This window comes from Caenorhabditis briggsae (assembly GCF_000004555.2).
Source record: "Caenorhabditis briggsae complete genome, chrI, whole genome shotgun sequence".
NCBI lineage: Eukaryota > Metazoa > Nematoda > Chromadorea > Rhabditida > Rhabditidae > Caenorhabditis > Caenorhabditis briggsae.
Window position 1 is genome coordinate 2,053,593 of NC_013489.2, and position 9,911 is coordinate 2,063,503.

At 35.1% G+C, this 9,911-nt stretch overlaps 2 protein-coding genes across 2 annotated transcripts in view; both read left to right on the forward strand.

Moving 5' to 3' along the window:
* Positions 1-984, forward strand: part of Cbr-tol-1 — a gene marked incomplete at both ends in the record, with an annotated part of 17,379 nt that extends 16,395 nt beyond the window's left edge. The window contains one exon of the mRNA XM_002638800.1: positions 730-984. Coding sequence (XP_002638846.1) covers positions 730-984 — 255 coding nt within the window. The remainder of the gene's footprint in view (positions 1-729) is intronic.
* A 2,559-nt stretch (positions 985-3,543) lies between these two features.
* Positions 3,544-9,911, forward strand: Cbr-dyf-11 (the record flags this gene model as incomplete). The annotated part of the gene is made up of 6 exons (XM_045241473.1): positions 3,544-3,693; positions 5,462-5,620; positions 7,168-7,529; positions 8,214-8,343; positions 8,843-9,138; positions 9,788-9,911. The coding sequence occupies 6 exons, from the start codon at positions 3,544-3,546 to the stop codon at positions 9,909-9,911; spliced, it is 1,221 nt and encodes a 406-aa protein (XP_045097462.1).

The window sequence follows — 9,911 nt, forward strand, 5'->3', positions numbered from 1 at the left end:
CCGCATCACAAAAACATCGGGTCCCACGTTGGGCGGATACGCCGACAGGACCGTCGTATCGTTCGTCAGAAAAGCCTTCGTCACATTTTCCCAACACTCGACTGCCTGAAAATCGACGACCAGCTCGCGATGCTGCGCAAACCATTCCGCCGCGTTGTGCTCCCAAAACGGTTGTTGGTGCGCGGAGCCAGCGCTATGACGATATTGCTCATCTTTCGCCGAGCAATCACATCTCAGCGGGTTTCCGGAGAGCGAGATTTTGGAGAGAGACGATATCACTCGAGGGACATCTTCAAACGAGTTGTTGTGCAGAGTGAGGTGCTTCAGGCAAAAGTTCGATTCCTTTGGGTTCCATTGAATTTTTAAAATTTTGGATTTTCTAAGTTTTTTTTAAATTTCAAAATTTTACAAAATTCAACATTTCAAAACTTTGAGCCGAAAATCGTCAGAAATTCCCGACATATTTTCAATTTTGAGAGTTTCGGATTTTTTTGAGTTTCCAGAATTTTTTAAAATTAAAAAAAATCGATTCCTCAGATTTCCGAAAATCCTGCAATTAGGGCTTCCTTTTCGGTCCGCATTTAGTGAATAGTTTGTCGTAAAATACAATGTTGCGTATGCAAACACGTTGACGCGAAAATGCACGAAAACGGTCGGTCGGCTAAATTTCCCGACAGAGTGGAAGCCTTACTCTCAATTCTCCCAATAATTCCTTCCATTTTTTTCCAGACCTCCCATCAACTATTCGCCAAAAATCGATCGAAACGAGTAATCGCCGTGCTGGGCGACGGTGTGGACGCGAATCTTTTGGACGACGAGCTCGGTCAAATTCTACGAAAACACACGAGAATCGAAATGCGAAGTCATTTATTCTGGACACTTCTACACTCATCCCTACCGTCACGTCTTCCGTTACCGCCGAACGACGATTCGTCACAACTGTATTCGGATATTTATGGAATCGTGCCGTCGGATGTTGTTTAGAAGACGCTTTCTAGATTTTTGATACTTTTGTAGATTTTTCGTTGTTATTTGAGGATTTTTGAGAAAAATTGGGGTTTTAGAGATGAAATTAGCTGAAAAATTATGATTTTTCCGCCAGAAAATCGACAAAAATCGCTCTTTTTTTTCGGTTGAAAAATGACAGAAATTGAGATTTTCATCGATTTTTTTTTTTGATACAAGAAATCGAATTTTCAGCTAAAAATAACCTTTGAAAAAAAATTTTCAAAATTTTAGTCATTTTTATGCTCAAAAGTTGCGATTTTCAGTCAATTTTTGGCTCTAAAATCCTATTTTTGGGAGTTTTAGAGCTGAAATGAGCTGAAAAAATCGATTTTTCACGATTTTTCTAATTGAAAATAGCAAAAATGAGCCGAAAGTCGATTTTGGCGGTTTTTTTAACTGAAAATCGATTTTTCTAGCTAGAAATAATCCGAATTTTTAGATCATTTTTAGCTTGAAATTTTGGAATTCGAAAAAAATCCCTTTTTTGAGGTCAAAAACCTGCGATTTTCAGTCACTTTTCGGGCTCTATGAAATCCTATTTTTCCTCAAAAATTTCTAAAAATTCCCACTTTTCTAGGTCCAAATTCTGCTAGTTTTCCCCCAAATTTTCCATAAAAATACGAGTTTTCCTGTTAGCCCACGAGTTTTGCCATTTAAGCCCCGCCCCCTTTTTTCCCCGCCTCATTTTACCGGTATTCTTGTTTCTTGTGTTTTTTGAAAATCTTGCCAAATTTAATAATTTTCTATCACATTTATTCTATCTCTATATATTTTCTCTCATTCTGTAATAATTTACTGGAACATTCTTTTTTGTCTCGATTTATATATATATATTGCCCCATCTTGTCCCCCCACCGTACCTGTGTGCTCTCTCTCTCTCTCTCTCTTTCTTTCTTTTCTCCCCTCCCTCTCTCATTCTGTGTGATCTTTTGTTGTACTATGTAATAATCGATTATTGATTTTTTCTTGGAGATGATGACTCTCTGCTTATGAAGCTTGTGTAATATACGTACTTGTTTTTCTTTTGGGACATTGAAAATTTGAAAATTCGTAATTCCAAAAAAAAAATGTAGAAACTGCTGATTGAAAGAAATTGTTTTACAAAAATTTGAATTTTACAAATTTACAAGAAATTGAGATTTCAGAATTCTCGTTCTTTTTTTCAATCTATAGAATTTTAAATTTTTCAGATTTTTCACAAAAATTTTAATTTTTGATTTTTCAGAGTTTTGGAAAAAGTTTGATTTTTTAGAAATTTTCAAATTTTTCAAATAATTAGAATTTTTGGATTTTTTCCTATTTTAATTTTTTGAAATTTTTAGAATTTTTCAAAAAAACATTTTTTTGTGAGTTCTTATCAATTTCTCATAATTTTCTTGCCCTTTTTTTAATCCAGAACAATGCGAAATAACTCATAATTCACTGTCCTCTTTCGATGTTGAACTATTTGAATCACTGTTTTTCGACATATTGTCAAATTTAAAAAACTGGGACCTGAGAATTTAAAAACTTTTGCTTTTTTTGATCTACGAAAAAGCGCGGCAAAAACGTAATATTTCAGATTTTGGGCTCGTTCGAGCTACTTACGCGTTTAAATTTAGTTTTTTTTTTGCTGAAAAATAGATTCTAGAGATGCTAGCGATCATTTTTATACCGAGAAATCTAAATTTTGTTCATAAAATCCCACTGAATTCACATAAATAAATGTGTTATCTACAGTATCCGTTTTCGCTCCGCCCCCTCGTAAATCGACACGAGCGCCGTCTCCGAGATTTTCAGGTGTCACAGAACACTTCTACGTCATCCAGCTGCACACCTCCACGAGCTCCTCAGAATTTCCTATCGTTTCTCTAGCCACTCTCTTCCCTTCTCACACTATTTCCTTCTTTTGGTTCCTTTTGGTTTCCCTGGAAACGGAGAGCGCATTTTCCGGGGCTCCGCGAGCTCTTGCTCCTTCCATTTTTCTTATTCTCCACATTTTCAGTTTCTCGCCTTATTAGTTTTTTAAATAACTAAAACGTTTCAGATTTCAACATTTTTCTAAGATTCTGGAATTTGAAAAGAAAGTTGAAATTTTGAAAAAGAAATTATGTAATTGGAACTTTGAATTTTGAATTTTGGATTTTCGGAAAATTTTGAATTTTTGAAAAATCAGTTTTTTTGGTTTTTATAATTACGGGAGTCTCGAATCCCAGATTGTTTATGATTTCTAATTAGAACAAATTTCTGAATTTTCCGAAAATTTTCAAAAATCCTGACTTTCAAAAATATGGTTTAAAAATTTAAGACTTCGAAATTTTTCTAAGATTCTGGAATTTGAAAAAAAAAGTTATGTAATTGAAAGTTTGAATTTTGGATTTTAGATTTTCGGAAAAATTGAAATTTTTGAAAAATCCGTTTTTCAATTTTTTCAATTACGGAGATTTTCGAATTTCAGATTATTTCAGACTTTCAAAATTTTTGGAATCTACAATTGGAATTTTCAAAGAATTATCGAATTAACAAGCTCCGAATTTTAACTTTTTAGGGGTAAATATGGCAAGTACAACAATGGAAAAAACGAAAAAAGTTCTGGAAAAAATCATTGAGAAGCCGAAAATCACAATTGCTCTTTTGGAAAGACCCCCATTCAAATTTATTGTCGATATTGTGAGCAATGTTATCGAAGCGACTGGGTATTTGAAGGTAAGACAGTGGTTTAAAAAAGAATTGTAATTTTTTTAATTTTGAAAAATATAGAATTTTGGATTTTCTGAAATTCGAAATCTCGAGACTTTTTCTTAGCTCAAAAATGACGACATTTCAGCTAGAAATGTGTATTTTTACCCTTGAAAATGGTCTAGAAGCCCTTTTAGACCTCAAAAATACGCTCTGAACTCTTCAAAACCCCCTGGAAACCCTAAAAATCAAGTTTTCGCTCATTTTCGAAAATTGCACATTTGCCTCAGTGGGTCCCGAATTTACCAATCTCAAGGTCCGGGTTCGATTCCCTCCGGTGAAAAATTCTTGGAAAATTCGTTTTGGACCATTTTCATGCTGTTTGGAGCGTTAAAAAGTGGTTGGAACTCTCGAAAATTGAGTTTAGGTGCCGAAAATTGATTTTTAGGTTTTTAACTTCAAAAATGCGGTCGAAACTGGAATTTGATGCGTTCCCAGTGCTTTCAGACTCAAAAATAAGCTCTAAATGCATTTGAAATTAACTAAAACCCCCTGGAAACGCTGAAAATCAAGTTTCCGCTCATTTTCGAAAAATTGCACATTTGGCTCAGTGGATCCCAAATTTACCAATCTAGACATCCGGGTTCGATTCCACCAGGTGGCAAATTTTTGAAAATTTTTTTAGACTATTTATATGCATGCGCAAAATTTCGGAATTCTTAATTTTTTAAAGGTGGGGGGACTGAAAAAAATAATGTTCTCGAAATTTCGTTTAAATATGCCTCTCGAGGAGTTGAACGTGTGAGACGAGGATTGAGGGTGCGGTGCCGCTACCGACTGAGCTACACGGGCAAAAAGAAAGCGCACGCCCGATTGCATACATAAAGGCGAGGACGACAGCTGTACGCAGAGTGACATTAAGCGTTGTACACCGCGACGGTAGAATGCATACTCTGGCCCCAAAAATCCCCCGTAAAATCTCCTGTCCCCCCACCTTTAAAATTTTTAGAATTATTGAAATTTCTTGGAGAATTCTGAGTTTACGAATTGAAAATTAGATTTCTGAAGAAATTTTGGAAAATTTTATAAATTTTATAAATTTTGATTTTTAAAGATTTTCAGATTTTTAAGTTTTTTAGTCCTGAATTTCTGAATTTCTGAATTTCTGAATTTCCCAATTTCCCAATTTCTGAATTTCTGAATTTCTGAACTTCTGAATTTCTGAATTTCTGAATTTCTGAATTTTTGAATTTCTGAATTTCTGAATTTCTGAGTTTTGAATTTCTGAATTTCTGAATTTCTGAATTTCTGAATTTCTGAATTTTTGAATTTCTGATTTTCTGAATTTCTGAATTTCTGAATTTCTGAGTTTTGAATTTCTGAATTTCTGAATTTCTGAATTTCTGAATTTCTGAATTTCTGAATTTCTGAATTTCTGAGTTTTGAATTTCTGAATTTCTGAACTTCTGATTTTCTGAATTTCTGATTTTCTGAATTTTTGAATTTCTGAATTTCTGAATTTCTGAATTTCTGAATTTCTGATTTTCTGAATTTCTGATTTTCTGAATTTCTGAATTTCTGAATTTCTGAGTTTTGAATTTCTGAATTTCTGAATTTCTGAATTTCTGAATTTCTGAACTTCTGATTTTCTGAATTTCTGATTTTCTGAATTTTTGAATTTCTGAATTTCTGAATTTCTGAATTTCTGAATTTCTGAATTTCTGAATTTCTGAATTTCTGATTTTCTGAATTTTTCAAAATTTACAAAAATTTCATAAAACTCCCTTTTTTTCAGAACGACTTCTCAAAAGAAGAAATTCAATCAGCCGGAAAGGACAAAGATTCGAAATCGGCATTTTTGGAGAAATTGATAAAAATTCTGGACGACGGAAGTTTGAAAAATGTGAAAGCGTCGAAAATCATGTCTGGAATGGAGCCAGTAGAGACTAATAAGGTAATTTTTGAGAAAATCGATCAATTGGGGTAATTAAAAGTAATTAGGGGTAATCAAACATTTTAGTTCAAAAGCAATTTTTTCAAAATTTTAATTTTTTGCCTCTTCCAAAAATTTGTAATCTGAATAATTATCTAACCAATTTCCCTAATTTAACTACCTTAAGACATGTATTAGAAGGGCCGTGTAATAGAAGGGACCCTCTAATAGAAGGGGCCCTGTAATAGAAGGGCCCCTGTAATAGAAAGGCCCCTGTAATAGAAGGGCCCCTGTAATAGAAGAGCCCCTCTAATTGAAGGGCCCCTCTAATAGAAGCGCCCTCCGGAGGTACCTTAGAAAATAAAAAGGCCGGCTCTTCTAATACAGGTTTTACGGTAATTCTCAAATTTTCAGATGCTCCAAATTCTGGGAAATAATGCGAAAAAATCGGAAAAATCGGGATCTGAAAGTGGGTCGAAAAAGAAGAAATCGTCGAAAAAGGAGGAGAAAAATGACGTAAAAGAAGAAGAAAAGAAGAAGGAGAAATCCGAGAAATCCGAGGAAAAACCAAAGAAACGAAGCAGTCGGAGTGTGAGTAGAAAATTAAAAAAATTCAGAAAATTTTGAAATTTTGGGAAATCCAAAAATCCAAACATTCGAACATTTTAAAAGTTTAAAAAATCCAAAAAAAAAGAATTTCCAAAAAGTCTTTTAAATTTCAAAATTCTGAAATTTCGAGGTTTTTTTTCCGAAAATTTGGAACAAATTTTAAAAAATTTGAAAATTAAAAAAAAAATCCAAAGAACCGAAAATCTGAAATTCCAGTGAGAATCTATCAAAAATCCAAAGTTTAGAAAACTCGAAAATTTTCGAAAATGCAAAAAACCCGAATTCCGAAGATCCTAAAAAACCTGTATTAAAAGGGCCCCTTGATTAGAAGGGCCCCTCTAATAAAAGGGCCCTCCAGAGGTACCTTGGAAAAATAGAAGGACCCCCTGTAATTGAAGGGTCCGTGTAATAGAAGGGCCCCTCTAATTGAAGGGCCCCTGTAATAGAGGGGCCCTCCGGAGGTACCTTGGAAAAATAGAAGGACCCCCTCTAATTGAAGGGCCCCTCTAATAGAAGGGCCCTCCGGAGGTACCTTGGAACAATAGAAGGACCTCCTCTAATTGGAGGGCCCCTGTAATAGAAGGGCCCTCCGAAGGTACCTTGGAAAAATAGAAGGGCCCCCTCTAATTGAAGGGCCCTCCGGAGGTACCTTGGAACAATAGAAGGGCCGGCCCTTCTAATACAGTTTTTACGGTATTAATTATTCCAAAAATCAGAGACAGCTCTAAAGTTTCTGACAAAAATTAAATTTTTTCACAAAAAATCTTTAAAATTTAGAAATTTTCAAAATTCACAAAAATCGCGAAATTCTTCAAAAATATGTTTTGAAAGTTCAAGTTTTTCTAATTTTTCTAATTTTTATTCCAAAAAGTTCAAAATTAAAATATTCTCAAAAATCGAAAAACCCGAAATTGGGAATCTCGAGAAAAAAGAAGAATCCCTCAAAATAACAATTCCAGGAAAACAAAGAAAACGAAAAGGACGAAAAAAAGAAGAAATCGTCCTCCAAGGATCGTCACAAGTCATCAGAGAAGAAGGAGAAAAAGGAGAAGAAGTCTGATGATTCGAAACCCAAAAAGTCAAAATTAGAGAAATCGGAAAAAGAGAAAACCGAGAAATCTGAAAAGGTTCTGGTCCGTCAAGATTCAATGATCACTTCCAACGGAGACGTGAATAATCATGAAGAGTTGCCAGACGACGGTTACGATGATAAAGAGGACACTTTAAGCATTCCAGTTAACGAAAAAAGCGACGAGCCGGTGGTTGCGGTTGAAGAGGAAACACCTCCTGTACTTGTCAAGTACACTGATATGGCTATACGGTAAGTGAAACTTCGAAAATCCCGGCAAAATTTGACCTGTAAAGCGGGGCTGCCGAAAGGCGAAAATTAAGTGGCTCCCTCTTTGAGCTCAATTATCTCGGCTCCAATGAGAGATATCAAAAACACTGATAAAATGCTTGTCAAAGTATGATAAACATTTTATCAGTTGACCACTTTTTGATATATTTTGAAAAAAAGAGATAATTGAGCTTAAAGCAAGCATATCTACGCGGTCGGCTCCGCACCCTATACTTGCACACGTTAAGCTCATATATCTCGGTTCCTGAAAGAGATATCAAAAAGTTGGAAACTGATAAAATGTTCATATCACTATCAGTAACATTATATCAGTTGACTACTTTTTGATATCTCTTATAGGAACCGAGATAAACTTGCTTGAAAATTAGAGGGGTATTCTATTGGAATGTTTATGGTACTTAAACTTTCAGCTCAATTATCTCGGTTCCTATAATAGATCATAAAAAGTTGTCAACTGATAAAATATTTTCCATTTTATGGTAAACATTTTATTAGTTGACACAATTTTGATATCTCTTATAGGAAGTGAGATAATTGAGCCTAACAATGTAGCCGAGAAAATGCGGTTTGTTAACAGTAGCCGGCCGCGATTTTTTTTCCAAAAAAATTATCAATAGAGCACAAATGCATAATACACACTTTCAGACCAACTACCGGAGCTGCTGGCGGACGGCCCATGACGTCAATGGGTCGACCGGGGACGGCCGCCTCGCGGCCAGCCCCGCCAAAATTGAAAAAGAAACAGATTGCGACGATGGATGCGACACCGCAGCAGGTTTGGATCATAACTCTCCTTGAAATCATGATTTTTGATTGATATTTATATCAAAGTATAGAGTTTTTCAAGGGCTACCTAATATATATATTTTGTCCCAACTTTTTGTTGGTACGGGTGAGCTAAACGGTCGCATGCGCCCTAAATAGTACGGTCATTGTTAACCTTAATTATCTTGGTTCCTGTAAAAGATATCGAAAAGTGGTCAACTGGAAAAATGTTTATCATAATATCAATAACATTTTGCTAGTTGACCACTTTTTGATATCATTGACAAGAAGCGAGATAACTGAGCTCAAAGTTCAATAACAGTTAACACTAATAACCACCCCCCCCCCCGCCTCTCACTTTCCACTTTGACCCTAATTATCTCGGTTCCTGTTGGAGATATCAAAAAGTTGTCAACTGATAAAATGTTTCTGATCTCATGATACACATTTTATCAGTTAACCACTTATTGATATCTCTTACAGTGACCCTGATAATTTGGATTTTACAGCAAATCGAGTTGAAATCGGAAATTATCACCGACTCGGGGCCGATTCTCGAGAATGCTGAAGACGCATTTATAATGGAAAATGAGGAAGATGATTTGGAAAAAACGCCAAGAATCGCGGCAGATGTAATAAACAAAGAGGATCGAGGAGCATTGGTTCAGAAGATAATGGAAACGAAGGCTGGAATTGAGGATAGTAGGAATACGGTAGATCAAATGGATGAGGATTCGGATAAGGGGATTACTGTAGAGAGGGAGAAAGTAAGACAACTACAGGAGAAACTGCAGGATTTGACACGGTCCGCGTATCCGTTGGCCAGACTTTTTGATTTTGCTAATGTGGGTTCAAAACTTTTTTTCAGAATTAGGAATCCTTGAAAATTTGAAATCTGAAATTTTTTGGAAAAATTTCTGGAAATTTTCGAGTTTACTGGAATTTCAGATTTTTTTTTGAATTTTCAAAATTATAAAATTGCGAATCTCAGAAATCCAAAAAATAAAGATTTCAAATTTCTTAGGTCATGACCCAATTTTTCTAGATCATGACCTAGATTTTTCTAGGTCGTGACCCAATTTTTCTAGGTCATGACCTAGATTTTTTTGGGTCATGACCTAGATGTTTTCTAGGTCATGACCCAATTTTTCTAGGTCATGGCCCAATTTTTCTAGGTCATGACCCATTTTTTTTTAAATTCCAGAATTTTAGATTTTTAAATTTTTTCCAGGACGACATCGATTCAATGGTCAAAGAAATGGAGAGATGGAGAAGTGAGCAGCGGAAAAATGAGCAAGAGGAGCAGAATAAAAAATCTGCTGGATTTGGGGACAGCAGTCGGTAAGTGCGCTCTACTGAGAATTTTTTGTTTTGGCGGGAATTTTGAAATTTTTACACTATTTTTTCCCAAATTTTCTAGTTTTTTTTTCTGTCAAAAATCACAATTATTACAGACTATATAACATAATTTCAAATTTGCAACGAGAAATTGTGGAAATGAAGGAAGAGCTGAGCAAGGCGAGAGGTCGAGTGCTCAATAATGGAAAGAAAATTGGCATTTTCATTTCGAATGTTTGA